This window comes from Triturus cristatus, chromosome 12 (genome assembly GCF_964204655.1).
Source record: "Triturus cristatus chromosome 12, aTriCri1.1, whole genome shotgun sequence".
In the NCBI taxonomy this organism is placed as follows: Eukaryota; Metazoa; Chordata; class Amphibia; order Caudata; family Salamandridae; genus Triturus; species Triturus cristatus.
Genome location: NC_140595.1, coordinates 733,555,008 through 733,581,031, shown reverse-complemented (window position 1 = coordinate 733,581,031; position 26,024 = coordinate 733,555,008). Strand labels below are relative to the sequence as shown.

Here is a 26,024-nt window from a genome sequence, read left to right as displayed (position 1 = left end):
GCTTTACACTCCTTCTGGACTAAGCCTGAAGGCTGCTTTCCACAGCTACCACTTGGAGAGTTTTTTAAGGTTGTCTAAGACCACTAAAATAACCAGAAGGGTTGTATGGATTAGTGCAGGGTGCTACACTTACATAGGTGAGCACCATATACTAAGCCAGCCTCCTATAGTACATTATTGTGTTGCCCACTTGTATCAAGATCCTATTTCAAGTTACAGATTGTGCAAAAACCTACAAGGCTAGAAGGACTGCCTTCAAGTCCAGGAAATTTTTTATTGTGTAGTTTGGCTATCTGACCACAGTCCTTGCAGTGTGAAATTTGGCACACGAGCACCTTATCCTGTAAGGGAAAAAACATCCATCACAATAGTTTCTCTTGGTAGATCCTGGTAAAGAGGTATTCCCTTTAGTAGATTGTTTCTCTTGAACCACTATATCAGAGACTGTTTGACTTGTGCTGTGAGAATTAATTTGTCTTCCTAATTGTTTTTCAATTGGAAGTATTGATTTTCTAGGCAATGTTGTAGTGCCCTCCAATGAAAACATGTACTGGAGGCTAGGCAGACATGATGCTATGGTTCCCAGCAGGGATGCCATCTGTCGAGCTGTTGCATGCAGGGTCTGCAGTAATATGTAAACATTTGGTAAACTCATACACACTCCTTCACCAAAGGACACACTTCTCCCTTTCGAGTGTCTAGAGTGGCTCGTAGATAGTCGAGACGTTTTACAGGAGGAGACATTTATTTCTCGTAGTTGATACGTAAGCCCAAGCATCATAGTAAGTTGGACATAGTGCTTAAATCCAACTGCACTTCATGAGATTACTGTGCCTTTCTCAACCAGTCATCCACGTCAGGATAAATGTAGATCTTTTTCCATTGGCAGTGAGCAACCAAGACAGGTATGCATTTGGAGCATGTTTTGGGTCAGTTTTCAACCAGAAAGGTAAAACTTTCTACTGATACTGAACGTTGCCTATTATGATTCTAAGAAACTTTCTGTTCTTTACAGTCACTGGTTTATGAAAATAAGCATCCTGTAGATCTACAGAGGGCATCCAGTATCCCTTCATAAGTTGTAGATAGATCAGGAGCAGGCACAGCATCCTGAACTTTTGTTTTTGATCCTCTTAGTTGCCTGTCTTAGGTAGAGTATTGATCTGAATTGTCCTTTGGAGATTTTTTGGGGAAACATATGGTGAATAGATTCCTTTACCTCTTTGAAAGGAAGGAACTAGTTATATTGCTTGATGTTAGAAAAGAGATTTTATCTCCTTTCTTAATTGCAGTAATTGATGTTGACGGATCTGCTTTGAACGGGGTGGTAGAGCTGTCATGAATAATTGGTCAGTGGTTATCAATCGCCACTCTACCAGATGGTTTGATACACTCCCTCTGTCCTGAGTGGAAACAAACCAGAGGGAGTGGGCTCTTCACTGCTTAGATTGTAAATGAGACTTTGGTGTGTTAGGATGCTGTTTATTGTTGCTTTTGTCGTGGAGTCTGCTGATTGAAGGACCACTGAGGGTTTAGAACTTTCAGTCTTGGTAACATTCTTTAACAGCAAGATCTGCAGAATCAGTCGCTGCATTGATGGCTTGGTTGGGCACAATTTGTCCCTCTTGTACTATTTTCAGGAAATCCTGCCTCTTATCTTTTGGGAGGTCATCAGCAAATGTAGACAGAGATTTTCATAATGCTCTACTGTACATCCCCAAGAGTGCCAATGCACCTAAAGTCTTAAAAGTCACTGCTGCAGAAGCACAAACCTTTCTCTCTACCACATTAAGTCTCTTCCTTTCTTTTTCTGGTTGGACTGTTGTCTCTGGTACCAAAGCGTGTCTCTTTTTCACAGCCGAGACTATGACGGAATCTGACTTGGGGTTCTGTCTCAAATAAATCAGGTCTTGTTCAGACGCTATACATTTTTCCACAAGCATAAGAGTTGCTGCTTTCATTGTAGCTGGAGTTAGAAACTTCTCCATTTGTTCTGAGAAGACAGAGACCAAGGATAATGTGTGCCTGGGAGAATCCCATGCTTGTAGTGTCTCTATTATGACCGAAACTGTTGCCTGAGGAGCCTGTAGCTGAATATTTAATTTAGTTGCTCCTCTTATTAATAGGTCCGGAATTGTTAGAAGATTATCTTCTGGTGATGACTTTAAGGGTGACACTACTGGAGATGACGGTGTGTATGAGAAGTAAGAGTTGGAAGAATGGCTCCTGGATGGAGAAGGTGAAAATAAAGGAGATCTTTTACACTTTCTTGGCATAGACATTCTTTGTGAAGTTGTTTGAAGTGACACATGCAAGTATAGGTGATATAAACATGGCTTTTGGCATTCTTGTTTAGCGCATACTATCACTCCCTAAGAAGTATCCTAGCTCTGGCGTGGGCCTACTTGCTCCAGAGAGGACAGTTCAGGCATCGATAGAGTTGCAGAACAACCATCTGTCTTGCTGAGCCTTTCGAAGTCCATGGGACATCATGCGTAGCAGACCAGTGAGCATCGTTGCAGTGCCTGCAGATGCAGGGGAGTGACTCCTTCACTACAAGGGTGATTACTTTGATTATCCTTGATGCCCACAGGTCTGTTGAAGATCCTTGAAGAAGCACAGATACCGAAGACGAAGACGACTTGCAGAACAGCGAGACCAGGAGCAGCAGGAGTCTTCCTTGGTGCAGTTTCGGTTCCAGGCTAAGTCCAAGTTTCCAGACGGTAGAAGAGTGACGTGGTTACAGGCTTGAATCTTGTCCCACGACGAATCTAAGGAACCACCCACAGGTAAGGTCATAAGTAGCCTAGGGAAAGGGTTGGAACAACTCAGGGGTCCCTCCAAGAGGATTAGCTGGGCAGAGAGGAGGATACTCCCATGTCCTTTGTCCAGTTTTGTACCAGAGCGAGAGTCAAGGGCTCCCTGAACAGGTTCAAACTGGAGTATGCAAGGAGGGCACCAAATGTGCCCTTCAAAGCAGTCTGGTGGCGCTGGCAAGTACCCTAACACCAGCCCAATACACTAAGTCCTGTCTGGGAAATGGTCGCACCGCCCTGCGACGGGAAACCTATTGTTCTACCTTCCCCTGCTTGAGCTTGGCTCAGAAGCAGGAGGGCAGAATCGTGACGGTGGTCAGCAGCAGCACTAGTTGTCTGTCGGACCCTGAAAGGCTGTTAACAGGAGTTCAGGGTGGTACCTCAAGGGAGCCCCCCAGTACATTGGATCATACTTCCAACACTGGAATTGGTGTTGGGGTATCATTCCAACATGTTTGATACCAAACACGACTGGTTTTGGTGGAGCCACTACATAGTTAGACATCTCGTCCACTATAGGTTTTAAAATGGCGGACCGCAGTTACAATGCCTGAAGAATCGACTTCAGGGTTTGTAGGGGTGTTCTGCTCATGCAGGGTCACCCTCACACTCATAACCAAGGTCCCCGCCCTCAGGACTGAAGAGCCTGCCATAGAGGTGACTTACAGGTTTTAAGTGAAGTGACCTCAGATATAAGGAAACTTATATCTGTCGTGAGAGGTGCAAGCCCCAACTCACACAGGCTGCAATGGCTGGCCGGTAGTCACAGTTTAAGTGGACTCCCATGGGTGGCAGACTACTTGCTGCAGCCCATGGGAGACTCCATGTGTACCCTTGCCCTGGGTACCAAAGTCCCATATATTTGGGACTTACAAGGGTAAAACAGTAGCCAATTGTGGATGTACAGAAGTACTTACCATGGTCAATTTATGGCTAAAGCACAATAACTGGGGTCCCGATTAGCTGGATCTCAGTGAGACTAGGTCAAAAACACACTGACACCAGGCAAAAAGTGGGGGTAACCATGCAAGAAGGATCCTACCTTCCTACACACCCGCTCCGCAGAGCGGGGCTTCGAACGCCAAGACACCTCCGTCTCGACAGGTGATGGACAGGGCAAAGTCGAAGCGTACTTCGACTTCTAATGCTTTTAGTGGTGCTTCTTACCTGACCTCGAGGACTTCAGTGAGAGGAGGAAGACTTAGATCCCCCAGAGCAGTACTCGGACCTTCCTCTCGACTGGGATCTTCAGGGAGATGTTCCAGGCATCTAATGTCGGGCCGCAAGCAGCTTTAGGGACCGCTCCCTCAAAGCTTTCGGCGCCATGGCCCGGCAGTCGGAGCATGACTTTGGGTCCTTGTCGCGCTCATGGCACCAAAGACACACATGATAGGGGTCCGTAACCAACATGGCGCAGTGACAGGCACCCCATGTTTTGAACCCAGAGGTCTTCTTAGTTGACATCTTTCACACAAAAAATGTAGCCAAAAAGTTGAAAAAAGTCCGTCCAAAAATAACAGGAGGTAGCTCTATTCGACAGAACTGCGCTGACTGGCGTGGAAAGAAAAGAACTGACGTCAGCGCGCTGGGGTGGCACCTGTTTAGGCGAAGACGTCACGACGACGAACCAGACGCCTACAACATTATGTGGAGTCGATCAATGCCACCTATTGGTGCGCAGGGGTATTGCTACCAAAAACCTTTCGGATCAAGCCTGACGCCTGGAAGTTCTAAGGTAGGGAGTCTGCGGCTAGATGTATCCATCAGATATCATAAAATGAAGATAATCGGGTTTCAGATGGGCAACCAGTGAAGAGTTTAGGAGTGATCCAGAAGAATTCCTTATGAGAAGACGGTAGATAAACCTGACTGTTGTACTCTGAATGAGTTGAAGACGCAACAAGTTGTTTATGGCTACATATAGTGCATAGCCATAATCCAAATTACTAGTAATAAGGATCTGCATAGTGATTGTCCTGCACTTGTGGGGGAAACCATCTAAAAATCTTTCTCGAGAATGTAAAGTAGTTACCCAGTCAAACGGTCTGTGGGATGCACTTGGTTCAAGTAGCCATCCTCCCCTATGTGTTATTTTCCTAGAGTGTGCAAGTGTATTGCTGACATTGCTAAAGGGTAGAGATGTAGATATAGAAATGGGGAAAGGGGAACAAGAGCTCCTTTAGAAATTTGATTGGGTCTTTTTGCTCAGAGGGACTGCGGTTTAATCTTTCTGAGCAGTGACATTTGGTAGATGGTGGAGTGAAGGGTGGGTTTGCAGTCTCTGTTGTTCAGAGTGCGAAGAATCCTTTAGGTGAGGCCAGCCTATTGTCTCTTTCCCGTTCACTCCTTAGCTTCTCATGTCTGCTCACAGAATAGGAAGGAAGAGTTAGAGATGTTGAGCAGGTCTCTGCTGTGGCCAGTGCCTCAAAAAAGCTGCAGAGCAGCGAAATACATGAACATTTGGGGATAGTAGGAGTAATTGAGTACACAAACTTTATAGAGAGAGGGGGGCAGCACCGCACCTGTTCCTGACACATACATTTTCCCACAACCAAACTCAAACACAAGAGTAGGGTAGAGAGTGTAGGGAGGAGGCAATAGTGGGGGTTAGGGATGTATCAATCTTTAGGTACAGTGTCCCTACACCAGTGACGTGCCCATATCTGTATACTGTAGTCTTAACGTTTTGTGAGTATTAAAGTACCAGCTTTGGGTTGAACAATCAGTTATTGCGCTGCTGAGTAACTTATGTCTTGAGCTTGAGGCACCCCCACACAACTTCCTGAGAAGCCTGTGACTGCTCGCCTTCACTACCACAGCATGAAGTACTGAAGTGGTTATACTTGACCCAGTTTGCAAAGCCATAGTAGGTGTCAGACCCTAGGACATCAGAGGCAAACTACCCCAGGCCCAACAACTAAAGCTCAGTGCCCCATGGTCCCCCTGAAATGGGTCTGACAAAGCACATCTATAAACGTTTCAAGAGTGGCTTAGAATGAGTGGGTATCACAGAGTAATGTTGCTGGTGCTGATAAACTACTCACTAATATGCTTCAAAAAATGGTTTCAGGGTGACTCAAGTACTGGTACGGATGACTGAATCGCCTGTCTGCAGCTCCAAACATTTTGGCATTGTTGGTGGAGCTGAATTACTGGAGAGGTTACACCCACGGCATGGACCAGGAGTTATGAACTGATTGGACCTCTCCAGTGAGTCTGCTTTCTCTCTGAAGAGATGCTATCCCAAAGTATCCAGATACTTAATTTCTCTATCTGAGGGAGATGATGAAAGGTTCTAGTTCTGCCAAAGACACCTGCACAATAAGAATTTCCACCAATGGGCGCAGCTAAGACCACTGAACCGGACAGAGCAAGTACATAATGGTTGCCAAGAGGACAGCAGCAGATTCATGATGAGGAAGTTAATGTCAGGCCGCCACTAAGGGGAGCAATATGCTGGTACTGCCTCAAAAAATGTTTTAAAAAATGAGGCCTAGGACATTATATTTATTTTGAACAAGGTGCTCTAAGAACCATGGAGGGCCCATATGAATTTGTGAACCAGGCCCCACAAAAGCATCTGACAGGCATGAAGCCCATGCTTTCTCATAGTCGGAGTTTGAGGCTTCTCCAAAGCAGTGTGGCTCACACTGTTTTTGTGCATGTGCATAGGGATCTCTTCTATAAAGATGTTGAACTTCTAGGTTATGTGCAGGGGTAGATCCGAATCTCTTACAGCTGTCTACATTACTGCTAAGAATCAACATTGTTTCTCAGTCAGAAGACTATCAGCTGAGGGGAAACAGCCCTGACGTGGAGTATTGGCACCACTCAGTTTCTGTAAACCACCTATAATTCCAATGGGTATCAAGGGGGCCACTAGAAATATCTAGGTTGTGCAAGAGATGACACCCAAGTAATTGGAGTGTTATCCATCAAAGTCAATGAACCCCTGTGAGGCATTTGGCTGCCAGATCCTCTAAAAAACATAAGAGGAAAAAAAAGCAAGCAGTTTTCCTTTTTTGCATATAGTCTGCTGTTGCTTTTTTTGCATTGGCGGGTTTGACACTGCAGGACAAGAGGTAGCTGGGTTCCTAGATTTCAGAAAATTGGAAGCTGTAGGCAGATTCTGTAAAGAGCACAAAAAATGAAACTGACATCACTGTTTTCATTAGCTCCTTCACAGACACATTTTATTGCGTTTGGTGAGGACTTCATGTCCAGTGGCGCCTTTTGACAATTGAATTGGCGAAACAAAACTGGATATAGTGTCAAGGCTAAGAAGGATTCAAAAAGAGTCTGTGGGCAGGAATACTCATAATTCTAGGTTTAAGAATTTGGTGAACTATGATGACTAAGAAGTATCTTTTCTTTACCCCACTGTGGCACTAGTTCTTTCTTGTTGGTATCTTCGATAGATTTACTTGCTGCCCTCTCACTTTTAAGGATTCCAGCAACCTCATTCCTGCTTCTGTAGAAAATAATTTTTTGTGCAGTGGGGATTTATAGGTTCTCTGAGAGCTGAAACAAAATTGTCACACCTGTGAGATGGAGAATATAAAAAGGAATTCACAGTGGTCTAATAACTGCCCAATGACAGCAGGAGATTTTAAACTGAATCTATTAAAAATACCTTACTGACTGGAGAAGCAACTGTACAAAAGAAGTGTTTGCTATTGTACAGTTTTCTCACCATGTCAATTTCTGGTTGGTGCTCTGATTCCTCACTTGTATCATCTTCTCGGATTATCAACTCATCATCATCATCTTCATCCTCCTCCATCAGGCGAAGCCTAATAGAAAGAAGGAGTAAATCAACAGTTGATATGCCATAAAACTGTGCTTGGTCATGCAACGTCATGTGAAGAGCAACTTAAAGCAGCATTTTGGAAAAAAGCACCTGTTAATCCCACTGCTGAGGGTTTCTCTGGAACTGCTGGCTGGAGTAGCAGGGGCCTGTGGCTGAGGACCCAGCAAGCGCATGCTGCAGTCACTGGATGGCATCGAAGATGTCTGCTTCTTGGTCCTGAGCTGGCGCGGTTGGGACTCACTTATTGGGGTTTCAGGTGCCTGTTGTTGGGACCCTTGCAACAGCTCTCTGAGCTGGTAGGAAGGAACTGAGTGCAGCTGCCCATGACTGGTCGGTGTTGGCAACTGTCGCAAACGCTGAGTACCAAGCCACGACTGGCTGTAAGAGACAAGTTAAGTATGAATATTAGAGGTGCCAGAGAAACGCACTTGACAGCCCCGCCCTAATGATTCAATACCTCTCTGCGAAGTCGGACTCTGAGCCTCTCTCGGATATATCTGTGTCTTCATCTTCGTCCTCTTCTTGTAGAAGACTTTCTGGCTGCTCCACAGGCTTTCGGTTTCCTCTCAGTGTTGTGGATGTTAGTTGGGGTGTCTTCAAACCACCACGTAGCTGGAGACTCTCATCCGTTCTCAACCAGCTTGAATCAACACTTGCACTAGACACTGGAAAATAAAATTAACACTTTCTTATTCTCAGTTTTATGCCCGTACAATACAGCATAATATGTGCAAAGTAATGAGAACAACTTCAACAACTCCACTGGAACTTATCACTTCGTATCTCTTTTTAGCCACAGTCCTTTTAAGGGTTACAAACCCCTAGATATATTTAAAAAAAAAAAAAAACACACACACTTGAACAAACAAAGGCATTCTGACCGATCAACCTCTTAAGACTATTTTCGCACATGCATAGCGGACAAGAAATCCCTCAATAAAATAGAGTGAATTTAACAGTATGAACAAGAAAGGAAAATGTTACTTACCCTGTAACCATTTGTTCAAAGCTTGTAGAGCTTTAGATGCCCATGCTCTGTACACTCCTGTTATTGAGTATTGGGCGCACACATTTGCAAGTTGATTGTTTGAAGATTTCAGTCACAAGCTGACTCGCAAAGCACCCCTTAGCCCACAAGGACAAAGATTCCATTTCCGATTATTTTTCCCATACCGGGTGAGTAATGTCAGTGAATGTAGTGAACCCAAGGAGGATGGGGGGGGGCCATGTAAATCTACAACAGTACAAGGGTAAGTAACATGCTGTTCGTAGTATGTGCTGCTGTAGATACACATGCTCTATATAGACTGTAAAAGTAGCATCTTGACTAAGCAGTGTCTAGCGAACTGATGATTCAAATGTTTGGAACAAAGTTCTTAACGCGGTTTGGCTAAAAGAAGCGGTCTGACGGGCCTGAATATCAACACAGTAGTGTCTAGTAAACGTGTGTGGCACTGACCAGGTAGCAGCCCTACATATCTCTGCTATGGGAATGTTCCTTAAGAAGGGCATGGTAGCTCCTTTCTTTTGAGAGCAATGTGCCACAAGTAGTGTATGCATTTTTCAAAATAGACACGTCCTCTCTTTTGGAAATATTCTGTCACTGCAGCTAAGTGTAAATGAATAGATGAACAAGTTACTTACCTTTAGTAAGGCTCGGTCTAGTGGATACCCTAGCCACAGATTCCACACTCTTAAGAATATTGCCAGGCACCAGACTGGATATGGAAGATTGAAACAGTATTGTACCCGCATGCAGCCATGTGGCTCCCTGTTGACTTTGTTCTGCCCCGGAAGAGACGATGGAACTGTATGTAAGTGCCACCCCTGTGCACTGGCATCAGTTTCTTTCTCAACTCTGTCCGAGTCCTCGGAGGCAGAGACCAACAATAATCAGAAGTACCAATGTCATGATCTGTAATATGAGACTTTTTGGGGATTGATCAATAGACCAATCCACAGGATGGGGAAGAGGGAGGTAGCTGGGCAATCAGCAGTTCAAGTATCCAACTCAAAGAGTTACAGAAGGAAAGTACCTTGTCTGTATGATGGATGCTTCTAACCGCAAATTCATCACCTTTAAAACAGATACCAGAACAGTACCTACCAAAGTGGTGGTTCTGTGGAATGGCTCAGATCAAAACTTTCTAGAGGACCAAATGGGTGAAATTCCCTAACTGATAGACCTGGCTGTAAAAGAGAATAGGACTTCATTAACGTGTACTTATGCCAACATTGAGCCTGACAGATATTATGTGTACGCAAGTATCTCACCTGGAAGGGTATCCTGTGCCTAAGCAGGCCAGTGCAGTTTTGACTGAAGCCTATTAAAAGAGCCAGTTTTCCAGTTTCTTGCAGAATTCTGAGATGAAACTGGTAGCCCTTATGTGGAAGGGGATGTTGTTTCAGGTTTTGGGGGCGAGGTAGGAAAAAGAGGATCCCCCGGCTCTGGCTCAGGGGATGCAGCGGACATGGGAGAAGACGAGGCAGGCAGAGTGAAGTATATGGTGGGTGTGTGGAACTCTATACGGCTGCTGAGGTAACATGGTTCTTGATTGTATAGTGTTTTGTAGGTGTGTGTGAGGAGCTTTGAAAGGGTGCGTCTGTGGATAGGGAGCCAGTGGAGGTCGTCAAGGTGATAGCTGACAGGTAGTTTGAGGCCGAGTCTAGCGTTGTGTAGGAATTGGAGTCACTAGGTGAGTTGAGAGGTGATGTTGACGTAGAGGTCACTGCTACAGTCCAGTCTGCTGGCGATCAGGGCTTGAGAGGTGGATCTTTAGGTGTCTAGCAGGAGTAATCTGTTGATTTTCTTGAGGAGCTTGGGGGTATGGAAGCAGCAGGTGGATGCAACTGTGCTGACGTGGTGGGTGGACAGAGATATCATTGTTGATACCTAGATTCCTGGAAGAGTTGGACGGGCTTGGTATAGGCCATCACTCTGAGGGCTACCAGGCCGAAGACAAATAGGAGCACTTACGGTTTCTCAGTGTAGAGTTTAAGCATTTGGGTTTCAGTAGGCATTGATAGAGTTTGCTCCGCGGAGTGACCAAAAAACTCTGCCGGGCTACGCAGAGTTCGTCAATCGATGGAGTACGTTACGTCACACCGTTCGTGCTGACTTTTAGCGCTTGGCGTTTGTCCTGTGCTGTAAAATCAGCGCGAACGACATTGCGTGTAGAGCAAGACAGTGCTGCTTCTTTCTGCCACTCGAGTAGATATTCTACTCAAGCGGTAGCTTCCTCAACGTGAAAGGAAGGTTTCTTAGTGCGAGCGTTGGTGACCATCTACAACCGCCCGCATTGAGAAATCTCGCCAGGAGGTGGTCTGGAGTAAGATTTTCCTTGCAGGCGTTCGCCAACTTAAACTTAAGTTCCCAGACCTAGTTTTCAGCCAGTTCGGAACCTTGGACATGCAGCTGATGAAGTTCTCTCAGGTGTCAGGGATGTCTTCCGAGAGGGAGAGGGTGAGCTGGGAATCGTCAGTGTAAGAAATGGTGCTGAGCTCGTGAGCACAGACTATGTTGGTGAGAGGGGTCATCTATCTTTTGAAAATTTAAGTAAGGAAACTTGACAGAAGAGCCTTTAGGGATGTCTCAGATCAAGCTAGAGCCAGTGGAATTGTAAGGGGCTTAGCTGACTGGGTGAGTCCTGAGAGGAAGGAGTTGACACATTGGAGTGCTGGTCCATGGTTTCCATTCTCATGAAGGCATTGGAGGAGGATTGGGTGGGAGACTGTGTCAAAAGCAGCAGAGAGGTCAATTAGGATGAGTGCTGCAGTGTCCGCTCAGGCAGATTTTGTCAGTGGCAGCAATGAGGGTAGTCTCAGTGCTGTGGATGGGTCTGAATAAAGATTGAGGGGGGGGCAGAGGGTGGTTGGCATTAAGACAGCTGGCTAGTCTGGTACTGTTTTACTTTTCTAGTACTTTGGGCAAGTACAGGAAGAGTGAGCGGGTCTGGTGATTTGCCAGTATCTCTGGGCCTGCCGAGGGATTCATCAGGAGATAGGATGGTGGCATGTTTCCAGGAGTCCGGGAAGGTGGAGGCAGTGAGAGTCGTTGAGAATTGCTGTGAGGGTTGTGCAGATGGAGTTGAGTCGTTTGGTGAATATGAAGTAAGGACAGGGATTTGCAGGGGCTCCCAAATGGATGGAAGGCATTGAGACAGCATTTTCCTGTAAGTTGATGGCTGAGAAGCAGGCCAGGGTCGTTTACAGGGAGCTCATGTCATCGAGGTGGAGGATGGCTAGGGTGGAGAGATCCTGTTGGGGAAGAGGTGGGTGCAGCAAGGTGAAGTTGTAGATGGTGTTGATTTTATTGGTGAAGTATAGTTAGAGCTGGTTGCAGAGCTCCTGTGAGGGGCTGACAGTCAGAGCTGGCAGCAGGGGATTTGAATTCCTTCACTATGGCGAAGAAATCTTTTGAGATGTTGAAGCGGTTTTGGATTTGTTGGGTGGGTGCTGGATGGTGGCTCTAAACTGCTGGCGGTAAATCCAGAGGTGTAGTTGTGATGGGTATGGCGCCAACACCGTTACAACTGTTTGCAGTGGCAATTGGTGAGTCAGAGGTCCTTTGTGTATCAGATTGCTTGTGGCTTTCAGCGAGATAGGGAGTAGTTTTTTAGACAAGCGAGGGAGCAGCACGGAGGCGATCCAAGTGTTGAGGTTCATGAAGGAGTGTGACAGATGTCAAGGACAGGCACTGCACGTGCCAAATCAGTGGTAGGACTATCCACCTTGACAGAATCCTTTCTGCTCTCCTTTGCATTTTGCATTGCCCCTAGAGAAATCCACAAAAAGCTTGTCGTCCACCTGATGGTCTTTTGTGCAAATTATGTGAAATGGAGTCTCTCCACCTCTTTCTATGGGTAAGGCAGAGCAAAGAAAATTGGGAAAGTGATGAATTTCCCGACATGAAAAGCTGTCATAACTTTTGGGAAAACGCCTTGTAGGAAAGTAGGATCTGCTTTCATGGTTATCTCCACTTTTTGCTGGTGTCATTATGTTTCTCTGACCAGTCTGACTGGGATCCGGCTAATCAGGACCCCCGTCTCTGCGCTTCTTCCCTGAATTGGACCGTGGTGAGTACTTAGGTACCCCACAGATTGGCTACTGGAGTACCCTTGTAAGTCCCTAGTATATGGTACTAAGGTACCCAGGGCATAGGTACACCAGGGGTCCCCCATGGGCTGAAGCATGCATTATGCCACCCATGGAAGACCACTCAAATTGTGACTACAGGCCTGCCATTACAGCCTGTGTAAGCTGGTGCTAGCACCACTTATGACAGATATAAGTTTCTAATATCTGAGGACACTTAAAACCTATAAGTCACCGCTAAGGCAGGTCACTACACTTAAAACCTATAAGTCACCCCTAAGGTAGGCCTTTCAATCCTGAAGGCAGGGTTGTAAGTTAGAGGGTGCCCCTGCATGAGCGGGACACCCCTACAATCCACAGAATCCATTCTCCCGGGTTGTAAGTGCATCAGCCATTAAGATACATGGAGTGGCCATGTGTCAAAACGCGATGGCTAACTATAAACTGGGTGTAACGAACCCTGGCGTGTTTGGTATCAAACATATTGGAATCATACCCCAATACCATAAACGATGTTGGGGTATGATTTCATTCATTGCAAAGCTCCTCCGGGAGGCCCTCAGTGCTCTGGTACCAGTCTTCTAGACCCAGACAGCAAACTACAGCTGCTGCCGACCAGAGACACAATTCTGCACTACCTCTGCTGAGCCAAGATCGAGCAGGGGAAGGCAGGACAATAGGTTTCCTGTCACAGGGAGGTGTGCCCACCTCCCAGACAGGACTTACTGTATTGGGCCAGGGTGGGGGCGCTTGCCAGCACCACTAGACTGTTTTGAAGTGCACAATTGGTGGCCTCCTTGCATACTCCAGTTGGAAACAGTTCAGGGAGCCGTTGGCTCCCGCTCTGGCGTGAAACTGGACAAAGGACATGGGAGTATCCTCCCAACTGTCCAGCCCCTCAAGTGGGAGGGACCCCACAATCTTCCCAACCTTTTCCTTAGGGTTCTTAACAGCTTGCCTGTGGGTGGTTCCTTATATTCGTTGTGGGACAAGATTCAGATCCGAAACCACTTCATCCTCAACCGTCTGGGCACTGGAACCGAGACTGTAACTGGGAAGACTCCTGCTGTTCCTGGTATAGTCGTCCTGCCAGCCTTCTGCATCGGCTGTGCCTGTGCTCCATACAGGTTCTTCTACCGTCCTGTAGACATCCAAGACACCCAAAAGAATCTCCCTTGGAGTGAAGGAGTCACTCCCCTGCATCTGCAGGAACCACAACGAAGTTGATGGGTCTGCTGTTCCAGAGCTCCCACGGACTCCGAAAGGTTTAGCAACACAGGTGGTGGCTCTGCAACTCTCTCGAGGCCTGCACTGTCTTCACAGCAAGTTTAAAGCCAGTATCCCTCGTTGGAACCGCTGGAGCAGTACACGTGTGCACAGCGTCGACTTGCCGTTGCCAAGGCTTTCTGACTCTGTCCTCCAGAGATCTTCGGGCTCCAAGAAGCTCCAGCCTCAAGCATCTCTTACTACCAAGATCTTCATCCTAACCCCATCCTCTGCACCGTGGGCCTTCATCATTGGTGAGCTGCTCGAGGGCCTCTTGCGACTCCTGTGCCTCAGGCATGTGGGTCTTCTTTGGCTCCAGTGGGCTCCCCTGCTTGCTCGGGCCTGCTCTGTCTTACCTACTCGTGGTGAGTCCGTTGGACCTTGCTGGCCCCGACACTGCACCTTTTTCACCTACTACATTTGTTGCCGTTGCCAAGGCTCGTTGGTGTCCCAGACGGACACCGATTCCCTGGCTCTCGACATCCGACATGGGACAGCTTGTGAATGGCTCCTGGCCTTCCACAGCATTGCCTGGTCCACACAGCTGCAGCACCAGGGTCATTGTCAACTCTCCTGCATCTACGACATCGGTGGGCATTCGTCTTCCGTGCCTCCTGGTTACTCCTGAGTGGCATAGAGTCTGTCCCCTCTGCTTGCAGGTACCTCTCATCTTGAATCCACCTTTGGGTTACACCAGACTCTTTCACCTTCTTCGCCAGTGGCATTTTCACTGAAATCCTCCAATGTGGTCTACGGCAGTTTCCGACTTCACTTCGCATCTATACACCCGGCTTCCCTGGTGTAGGTATCCTGGTTCCCGGGGTATCCACGGGTGGAGTGACTCTCAAACCTTCCGGGGTTTCTTCAGGATCCTCTGAGAAGGATCCTTCTTCTTAAAAACTGCAACCGCGACTTACCCATTGACTTTTATTGAGCACGCGTTCGTGTTCCCACTCTGCACACGGCCTCTGTGGGTTTCCTGGGTACTTCCTTTGGTGGTTCTTTGGGTTCTAAGCTCTTCTACGTCTTCGGGTCCAGTCTCGACTTAGGTCGTGGTTCGTAATCCACTTTAATAGTTTATGGCTCGTGTATTTGAGCTACATACGTGTTGTATTACTAAATTATTGTGTGTATTGTGACTATATCTACGGGTAAGAGACATTACAATGTGTTAGTGAGTGTTTATAATCAATACATATTTTTATAACTACACTGCGGTTCTTTTTCACTTAACCTACACTACATGATTAGCTCTGGTAAAACAAGCTGCTTTACACTCCTTCTGGACTAAGCCTGAAGGCTGCGCTCCACAGCTACCAATTAGAGAGCTTTAAAAGGTTGTCTAAGACCACTAAAATCACCATAAGGGATGTCTGGATTAGTGCAGGGTGCTACACTTACATAAGTGAGCACCATATACTAATCCAGCCTCCTACACGCCTTATCTGGTACAGACAATATCTAGCTGCAGATTCCTTACCCTAGAATATCCTTCGGCATCAGACTGGATCGTTAAGATTTCCGAGGAGTACCCCTGCGCGGCGGTAGGTGCCATTGTTTAGCTCTAGATCGTTTGGCACCAAAAGTGATGTGCACAGTACTTATACAGGTGCCACGTCAGTTCACTGACGCAAGTTACTTTCGCAACGTTCGACGCCAGGAGCGTGCAGCCACACTAAGCACTGACTACTTTTGTGACGGACTAAGGCCCTGAGAAGGGTGTCCCATATACCGTAATCAGTTTGCAGGGAGGATAGGAAGATCGATAAGGAATATGCATCTAGAATCTATACCAGATAAGGAGTTACCAAAGGTAAGTAACTTGTTCATCTGATAGAGACTTCTAGCTGCAGATTCCTTACCTTAGAAGAGATACCCAAGTTCTCATCACTTAAGTCCCAAATAAAATTTTGGATTTCTCTTCCCATATCAGTAGCGGGTAGAGTGGCACTCAGCAAAATGGTGGTGCTGCCCAGGTTATTATATTATTTCACAAATTTCCCAATATTAGTCCCGACCTCAGTGTTTCGCCTGCTAGATACTTTACTGATTGAGTTGATAGGGGGGACGGGACGCAGAAGGATAAGTTTAAAGAAACTACAATTAGATACTAGACGTGGCGGACTGAGGGCTCCAGACCTGCAAGCTTATTGCTATGCGAGCCAGCTACAATGGTTAACTTATTGGATAGTGGGCAAAAACCTGCATGAAATTGCAATGTCGCGCCAGTCGTAGGAGAATGGCTGTTTACATAGGCTATTGCTACCAGGTGGAAGGACACCTGCAGGTGCTCCCCATCTACTGAAAATGGCGTTGGCATATTGGAAAAGGTCATTACGTTATACCAAGAGACTGCCCCCGTATGCCCCTAACATTCCATTGCTGGGTTTACCACTGCAATCAGGCACTATCACTAGCAGGAGAGTTAAGGCATGGAGTGATGAGGGGGTTAATAATATAGGAGATTTTTTTGTGGATGGTACTCTTGCACCGCACAATGTATTTGTTAGAGTCCTTGGTGTGCCTCACACATTATTTTTGATTCATGCACATATTACGCCTTATATCCGCAAGGTATGGGCCCGACAGGTCAGGAACCATAGATGCATGATTTAACGAATCTGCAATACCTAATGGGGGATGGCAGTCATATCACAAGATGGTTATATAGAGGTGTGCGCACAGTAGTAGAGACTCCCCTACAATCTATTAGAGATAAATGGGACATAGACTTGGGTCATGCACTCTCTGACAAAGAATGGAAGACGATATTGGAGTATCCGAGAAAAACTTCCAGGAATCCGAAATTTAAGTTCATACAGTTGATGATTGTGCATAGAGCCTATCTAACGCCACATAGATTACATGTAATGTACCCTGAGGTATCGGACTGCTGCCCAAGATGCCATGCCCCAAAAAGCAAAACTGTTCCATTTGTTATGGAGCTGCCCTAGAATACATTACTGGCCAGAAGTGCACAAAATACTGAATGCAATTGCACTAACACAGGAGGATGACTCGCCAGAGTATTGTATATTGGGGTTGGGACCTAAAGGCAAGAAGTCTGGCCCTGTACACAAATTCATGAACCTTGCTCTTATATTGGCAAAACAGAATATTACAAGGCGATGGAAAGCTGCAAAGCCACCTAACATTGCAGACTGGCACAAAGAAATGGTTCGATGGGGTAGGGCAGAGGGCACCGAAATCAAACGTTTAGAACAAAGAGGGCTGCGTAAAAGGTTGATATCTCTTGATTGGAATGTAATGATGGAAGGGTTTGCCGCCATGGAAATCCACACAGAGTGATACTACTAGTTGCATTTTCAGATGTTATGCACTGTTTTGTTGATGTAACAGGGGGCTGTTGTTTTTTCATACAATTGGTACATTATAGTATTTATTGCTGGATTAGGCAAAACATGAAGATGGGTTGGAGTGCTTCGGACGTAATGGTACGTGCTAGTAACACTGCATAGTATTGGCCTTGCAGCTGAGTCGATGGGTGGGATGGGCGGGGGATCTTTTTTCTAGGGTTTTTGGTATTGTCGATTATTCATTTTTCTTGTGTTAATATATTGGCGGCAACTGTATTGAAGACACTAGATGGTCACTCAATAATATGTAAAAGCTTTACAGGATTCACGATAAGGCACTCCAGCGGACACAATGGAGGTATGCAAAGTTTGATGTAAGCCATGCTTTTAACATATTGATGCTATACTTTGTAATAAAATTACTGAATTATAATGTGATGTACTGTAAGACCTTGCCACTAATGCAATGATGTATCACGATAATCTTATGTTAAAAAATTTAATAAAATTGGTTATAAAAAAAATAATTAAAAAAAAATAGAATAGATACCCAAGCAATACCTCCCTGGAGGTGGGTCTGCAAAGCTAAATAAATCAGAAAGTCCTACAGGACCAAACGGGCGAAGTGCCTGTCCCGACGGACCTGACTGTCCAGGCAGTAGTGCTTGGTTAACGTGTGTTGTAAGGCCAACGTTCCATGCTTATCAGATATTCAGGATCCCGACAGTAAAGCAGTGGTCACAGCCTTGCTTCTTTGCCAATGTGTACAGATCTTAATGAATAGAACAATCCATCTCAAGATGGTCCTTTTCAGCACTACTTTCCTTTTAGGCTCGCACATACCCCACGAAAAGTTGATTGCCCAGACGGAATTCTTTTGTGCAATCAAGGTGGAACAACAACAATATTTTTAGGTCAAGGCAATGGAGTCTCTCCTCCTCTTTTGAGGGATGAGGTGGATAAAGAAGGTAGGCAGGGTGGTGTTCTGGCCTATCTGGAAAGGAATCACAAGCTTTGGAAGGAAGGCGGAAACTGTCTTGAGAATCCGCTTGTCCAGGTATAAGGTGGTTTAAGAAGGCGCAGAGTGTGTGTGCACTTCGCTGACCCTCCTTCTGGTGTTTTGCCCACCAAAAAGGCAGTTTTTATTGTCAAGTGCCTTAGAAGGCAAATGTGTAGAGGTTCAAATAGTTCACACATGAGAAAGGTGAGGACCAGGTTGAAGTACCACTGAAACTTGAATTTTTGGTAGTAGTATTTTCCCTTTCAGGAAAGCGGAACCGCACAATCATTAGTTGTTTCTTTAACAATCTTTTACGTGTGACAATAATATGTTTCTGTGTTCTTCTGTTATTCGGGTGCTAATCTCTTCTTTCTAGCACCTACTACCAAAAGGTGCCATATGCCACAACCCGAAGGTTGAACAAGCAAGCAATATTTTATAGTAATTGAAAGAAATATGTAGCACTCCCTTACATTTAATTAGGTCAGTCACAATCAAAAATATAGCACAATCGTATACTAACAAAAGGATATGTTTTAATCTCTCTCAGACAGTTTTGTCTTGCATATCTCCAAATAAAAAGAGGCTTGTGGAGAATCTCAAAAGGCGTTGACAGACGTTGAAGGTGGACGTCCACCTTTAACGTCTGTCAACGCCATTTGAAATGGAGTGTACAGGAAGAAAAGGCGACCAGCTACTTGAATACTACACAAAATATAAAGAAGACGGGCACTGACTGTAGCTACAGTGCCGAGTTTTGTTTTCATATTTCGACCGTCGCATTTCCTCAGCTGACGCGAACCGCTGCCGCTTCCTCTGCTCTCCTCCAGCTGGTCCCGCGGGCCGAGCGAAATGAACTCCGGACCGCGGAAGTGACCGCTTCCGACTCACAAGCACCTCCTCTATTTTTAAATCATGTCCTCGGCGGAAGGACTCTAGAATGGCACTTATCAAGGTAGTCGAATTTGCGTGTTGGAACTTGAAATAGAATCTTCAAAAATAATTTTAAAACAGATTCGTGGAGAATATTTTGGCTTAATGAGACCTAATTTTCACGACTACTCGAGACGATACAAATTGGTCATAGAATAGTTTGTTTTTTGGATAACCTTGACAAAGTCTAAGGGGAGACGAAACACGTGTTGGCAGGCAGTTATGTTTTGGATGTACCACCAAAAAGAAAAATAAAGAGGAATACATTTGTGAAGACAAGCCAAAAATGTGGAGTCTGCTTTTTTGAGTAGTATTGTATACCAACATATGGGATTTCATAGGCGTGGAAAAAAAAAAGCCATTTTGGATTGTGCTATATTTTTGATTGTGACTGACCTAATTAAATGTAAGGGAGTGCTACATATTTCTTTCAATTACTATAGAATACCACTGAAACTTGATGAATGGGGGGAGGGGGTGGTACGAAATCCTGCAGGCCTTTATGGAACCTAGCCAAAACAGGTGACTTAAAGAGAAAACGTTGGTCCGACAATCCCCAAAAATGCTGAGATGGCAAAGATCGATGCGTTCGTGGAAGTCTTCTGACGAGACGCAGGAGCATCAGCACTCCAGGCCCACCGAGTCAGCATAACCTTAACCAGGGCCTGCTCTACGCTTCCAGGATTTTCCCGGAGCGACCCACATCCAGCTCAAGGATTTCTATGAGGCCATAACCCTCATGTTTGGGCAGCCTGGCCCCACTGGAGCGCCTTTTGGCTTCATGGGCGCAGGAGGGGCCCCCTACTGGACCCATGCTGGCGGGTTCAGCCTCAGCACCAGTTAGGCCCCATGGATCCCTTGATTGATCTGGAGCAGACCTGCCAGCAAGACTGAGACCTTCCATGGAATCCGTTGCAGACGCCCCAGGTGCTGCTCATGTCCCTAGGTGGCAGCACCCCCATCGTTATTCCTGACTCTGACATGGAGTCGAATGGGTGTCGTCTGATGCCAAATCCTACCCGGAGCCATTCTTCCCAGAGCAGAGGCAGTGCCTTATTTGTTTAATAGGCCTGGAGACAAAGAACAGGACAACTGGTATGAGAAACTGGCTGAGGCCACAGGGTTAGACACTTCACCTGCCACTGGCTTGGTCTCTCCTCCTCCAGTGGCTATGGAGGACGGAGCCTCTTTTGCAATGGTGGTGCTTAGGCTGAGGTCTTGGACCTTCAGGTGCCCACAGTGGAAGTCAAAACAAACAGCTTGACAGAGGTGCTTCAACCGAAAGAGTCTCCTATTCTGAACTCCTACTCCACTTCAATGAAACCCTACTTGGAGCCTGATCCAAACCCTGCACACTGGCTCCTGTGCATTGGACGATTGCCCACCATCACCCTGTTCCTGGGGACCCCAGTTTGCTTACCTAGCACCATACCCCGGAAAACTTAGTTGTCCAAGTCTCCACAACCAGGATTAATCCCGGAGCATTCCTAACCACTCCACCGGATAGAGAATCCAAGTTGAGGGATAACTTTCGCAAGAGAATGTTCTCTTCCGCAAGCCTAGCACTGGGGTTGGCGAAACTATTGGCCAGTTATTCCCATACAATAGGGGACTCTGTTGCGCAAGTGCTGCCTATGGTCTCGGAAGAAGCCCAACCCATACTCACCCAGACTATTGCTGACTAGCATGATGCAGCTAAATTCACCGTAAGGTGTGAGCTCGACACGACCAACTCGCTGGACAGAACTATTTCATAGTCAGTGCTGGGCAGAGCTATTTCATAGTCCGTGGCCTTGAGGCACCATGCCTGGCGGAGAACGACTAGTTTTTCAGGGAATGTCCAGGTTTCCCTCATGGACATGTCCTTAAATGGCAATTACCTTTTTGGAGGGAAGGCAGATTCAGCCCTGGAGGCGCATTAAGGATAGAAGAGCTATGGCCCGGTCGTATGTAGTGGGCCAATGTAAGGGCACGCCAAGCAAAAAGTCCAGACGAACACTATTGGTTTACAGTGGCTTACTTTATTAATCCCAAGTGCTCTATTTGTGGTAGCGTGGTCGAGCATCTTGGGCTTATCAGAGGGGAGTGTTAAGCTCTTGTTCTACATACTGACTCAATAAATGATACACACATTCAAGAAGAAATCTGAGACCAATTCATAAAAATAACCGATTTTTACATGAATCTAGACACCAAAATCTTCGGAATCAGGTAAGTACCTTCAGCGTTATCGATTTTATATGAAGACAGTAATGATGCTTGAATAATGTTTTTTTCAGGTATGAGCCTCGAATGCTGTAATGTTATTTTATGGGAGGAAAAACATACACAGCACACATATACTTGCAGTCGGTGTACGGAGGTGCCCTTTAGGGCTTAGGGACCAAGGTCCAAAGAACCAACAGCAGTTTGGGTTTACCTGCCCTGGGATGTCCAGTTGAAGAGGTATAGGTTGGGATAGTAGCCCGAAGCACTACACCGGTAAAGCCACAGTATTTGAAAGAAAGAGGCTGCAAGGGGGACTTGAGGACAAATTTGGGAGAACCCAAAGGGAGGTTCCGGTCTTGAGGACCTCTTGGCCAAGGGGTCACAATCAGGAGTCGTGTACCCGGGCTGTGGGGCTCCGGTGCAGAGGTGTTTGGCTGGCTGACCACTTGTGTTTGAGGGTCTCACGGTTCTCAGATCACCTGCAGAGGGGAGGAAAAACAAGACATCAGGGCCACTCTCATCAGTCCTGAAGTCCCTCGTCATGCAGGTCAGTTTCCCCAGCCGTGGTGTCCAGGCTGGACACAAACAACCCTTGGTTGATGCAAGTGACCCACTACTCAGGGTACTGGTGCAGGGGTGGAGGGCTCCTACAGGGTCCAGCATCTCAAAACTCAGCAGTGAGACCGGGCTGACCACCTAAAGCCAGGAAGACTTCCTCCTGACATTCTGCTTTCTCTGTGAGCCTGATGGCCAACAACACAGTGAACCAGACGAAAAGTTCCTTACCTTCGGTAACAATATATCTGTAAGAGACATATATTAGTTAAAGATTCCGTACCTTAGAATTAACCCCAGGCGTCAGACTGGATCCGGAGAAATTATTTCGTAGCAGTACCCCTGCGCGTCAATATGTGGTGTTGGTCGACTCCGCGATCGTCGTCGTGTTCACCGGGACGACGTTGCGGTATCTACTTAGATGCCGCCCTCACCCACAGACGTCAGTTCTTTACACACAATTCCACATCAAGAGCCTTGCAAGACACTGACCACGGGGTCACAAAACTAGGGTCCTGAAAGGGAATCGCTGACCCTAGAAGTCAGTTCGCAGAACGGGGAGGAAGGGTGAGGCGGTAAGGAATCTATAACTAATATATGTCTCTTACAGATATATCGTTACCGAAGGTTAGTAACTTGTTCATCTGAAAGAGACTATTAGTTATAGATTCCTTACCTTAGAATAGATACCCCAGCAATACCATCCCCGGAGGTGGGTCTGCAAACTAAGTTCACACCAGAAAGTCCTGAAGAACTGAACAGCCAAAGAAGCCGTCTCTCCAGTCTTGGCTGTCCAGGCAGTAGTGTTTTGTGAACGTGTGCAGGGATGCCCACGTGGCTGCCTGACAGATGTCACAAAGGGAGACTCCACGTCCCAAAGCAGTGGAGGCTGCCGTCGCCCTGGTGGAATGGGCGTGCAGTCCTACCGGAGGATCCTTCTTTGCCAAGGACCCACCGAGAGATGGTCTGTTTTTGCACGGCCTGACCTTTCTTGGCGCCCACATAACCACCAAAGAGCTGGTCATCTCCCCAGAATTGTTTTGTGCGATCCAGGTAGAAAGATCGCGCATGTTTTGGATCCAGACGGTGGAACCTCTCCTTCAAAGAAAGAAGGTGGGCAAAGTAATGGTCTGTCCAATGTAGAAAGAGGTAACCACTTTGGGGAGAAAAGAAGGTCGAGTTCGAAGGACAACCTTGTCCAGATGAACAGCAAGGAAAGGAGGCGTAGAAGATAGAGCCTGAAGCTCACTCACCCTGCGAGCAGATGTGATGGCGATCAGAAAAGCAGTTTTTAAAGTCAAGAGTCTGAGAGGGCAATTATGTAGTGGCTCGAAAGGAGCACACATACGCTAAGTCAAGACTAGATTCAAGTTCCACTGGGGCATTACGAAAGGAATAGGAGGAAAGAGGTGAGTAATTGTAGGACAGTAGGGTCTGCTTCCTATGGTCACCCCCACTTTTTGCTTTTGCTTTACTGGTTTACGACTTAGATGTGGCTGTGGGCCTGCTAATCAGACCCACAGCCCAGCTGTTCTCTCTCTAAATTCATACTATGTACTTTAGGTGCATAACCCAATTGGTAAGGATCACCTTATTGGACCCTGTACAGTGTACCTTAGGTACCCAGGGCATAGGTGTACCCTAGGCCTACCAGGGGCTGCAGCATGTATTATGCCACCCCTGGCTGGCCTCCCATCGTGACACAACGGGCTGATCACTCAGCTGGGGCAAGGTCATGTAATCACCCCTTGCTTAGGTGTAGTATCCCTATACCTACCTTCTATATAGACACATGGGTAACCTGTCAGCCACTCCTATAGCAGGCCTTAACAATCCTGGAGGCAGAGTGCGTGGTAACATGTGAGATGGTGCTCTAGCATGAGCTGAGCCTGTCTGCAGCTTTCGGAACCATGTCCTTATAGCTGTTCTATGATATCGCCTACCATAACATATAAGTGCCTTATAATCCTCACGGTTATGGTAACTATGGTTTGGCTTTATCAAAACATGTCGTGTAAGGTGTCTAACACTTTGGAATACTACCCCCACACCATTTCTGGCGGTGAGGATAGTCTTCCCCCTTCTAGAGGGGGAAGACATGTTGAAATCCTACTACCCGGTTAAAGTTAACCAGAGCCCCAGCGTCACAAAATGCTGCTGCCATGGACACAAGTCTGACCTCCTGCTGCTGAGAGTCCTTCCAGCGAGGGAGGCTTGTGTAGGAAGGTGGATATCTGACTATGGTTACCCCCAACTTTTTGCCTAGTGTCTAGCTGGTTTTTCGACTTAGTTGGCCTGAGATCCTGCCATTCAGGGTCTCAGGCTGTCTGCTCTCTCTTTAAAATGGACTCCATGTACCCTAGGTACATAACCAATTGGTAAGGATCACCTTATTGGACCCTGTACAGTGTACCCTAGGTACCCAGGGCATAGGTGTACCCTAGGCCTCCCACGGGCTGCAGCATGTATTATGCCACCCCTGGTCTGGCCTTCCAATCAGACACAACTGGCTGATCACTCAGCTGGGGCAAGGTCGTGTAATCACCCCTTGCTTAGGTGTAGTATTCCTATACCTACCTTATATATAGACACATGTGTACCTATCAGCCACTCCTATGGCAGGCCTTAACAATCCTGGAGGCAGACTGCTTGGTAACATGTGAGATGGTGCTCTAGCATGAGCTGAGCCTGTCTGCAGCTTTCGGAACCATGTCCTTATAGCTGTTCTATGATATAGCCTACCATATACTCTTAAAGTACCTTATAATCTTAAACGGTTATGGTAACTATGGTTTGGCTTTATCAAAACATGTCGTGAAGGTGTCTAACACTTTGGAATAATACCCCCATACCATTTCTGGTGATGAGGATATTATTCCCCCCTTCTAGAGGGAGAGACATGTTAAAATCCTACTTTGCCGTTTAACTCTCACCAAAGCCTCAGCATCACAAAATGGATGCTGCTGCCACAGACACGAGTCTGACCTCCTGCTGCTGGAGCCCTCCCAGCCAGGGAGGCCTGGACAATAGGTTTCCTGCTTGGGGAGGTGCTAGCACCTCCCCAGACAGACTTTAGTGTATTGGGGCAGGGAGGGCTGAAAGGAATGAGACATGCCTGGGGCACACAAGGTGCTCCATGCATAGTCCAGTTCAAACCGGTGCTGGGGCACTCCAGCCCCAGCTCTGGCGCGAAACTGGACAAAGGAAAGGGGGTGTAGCCACTCCCCTTCCTGGTCCCACCCATAGGAGGGACCTTGCTGGTAGCCCAGCCCACTAGCCCAGTATATTAGTAGCTAGTTGGGCCCTGCTAAAGCAGATTAACCTGAACCTGCAACTTGAACAGAAACTCTGGACCTTCGACATTCGACGAAAGAAGAAGACTGAAGAATCTCCCTTGTGGCCAAGGAGTGGCCACCCTGTGCGAACAGGCATCATCAAGAGACTTACCCTTTGCTTTGCTGAAGTTCTACGAGGGACCGACTGCAGAGCCTGACCAGAGCCTTGACTTCCAGACTTCTCCGACCCTGATCCACATCCACAGCCGAGCTGAGATCCGTGGAGGCGACGAGAGACGTGGGACCGGCTACACGGGAAAAGTGGCGAGTATCTTCCAGCGCAGCTTCTGAGGCACCCTCGAGGTTGTGCACCGGGAATTGAGACGCCCCAACCCCAAGCACCATCTGCACCGACGATCAGCCCCCCACACTCCACGAGTCCTGCGTGGGGCCCTTCTGCATTTTCCTGCTTGCCGCGTCTGTCCGGTTGCTTGCCCGTTGGCTAGCAACCTTTGCGACGACACACCTTTGATTTTCCACTGCTGGTTTGGCTCTTCCAGACTGGCTCCTGCTCCTCTGCAAAAGAGAAGCAACCCAGACCTTCCTGGTCTGCACCAGAAGCAAGTCCTCCATTCTGCGTGGGTTCCGCTTGCCAAGGCTTGGTGAGCCCTAGTTCGACTTCGACGCCGCCGACAGCAAGAGCCTTCGTGGGACAGCTCGCCTCCTGGTCCTGGTCGTCCTCGACGTCTC

General features: G+C 47.0%; 1 protein-coding gene across 1 annotated transcript in view; it reads right to left on the bottom strand.

Annotated features, from left to right (window-relative positions):
* STAG3 (STAG3 cohesin complex component) overlaps nucleotides 1-26,024 on the bottom strand; it is a 1,816,020-nt gene that overhangs the window by 147,025 nt on the left and 1,642,971 nt on the right. The window contains exons 30-32 of the mRNA XM_085637308.1: nucleotides 8,084-8,291; nucleotides 7,717-8,004; nucleotides 7,510-7,609 (exon numbers count right to left, since the gene is read on the bottom strand). Coding sequence (XP_085493434.1) covers nucleotides 7,510-7,609; nucleotides 7,717-8,004; nucleotides 8,084-8,291 — 596 coding nt within the window. The remainder of the gene's footprint in view (nucleotides 1-7,509; nucleotides 7,610-7,716; nucleotides 8,005-8,083; nucleotides 8,292-26,024) is intronic.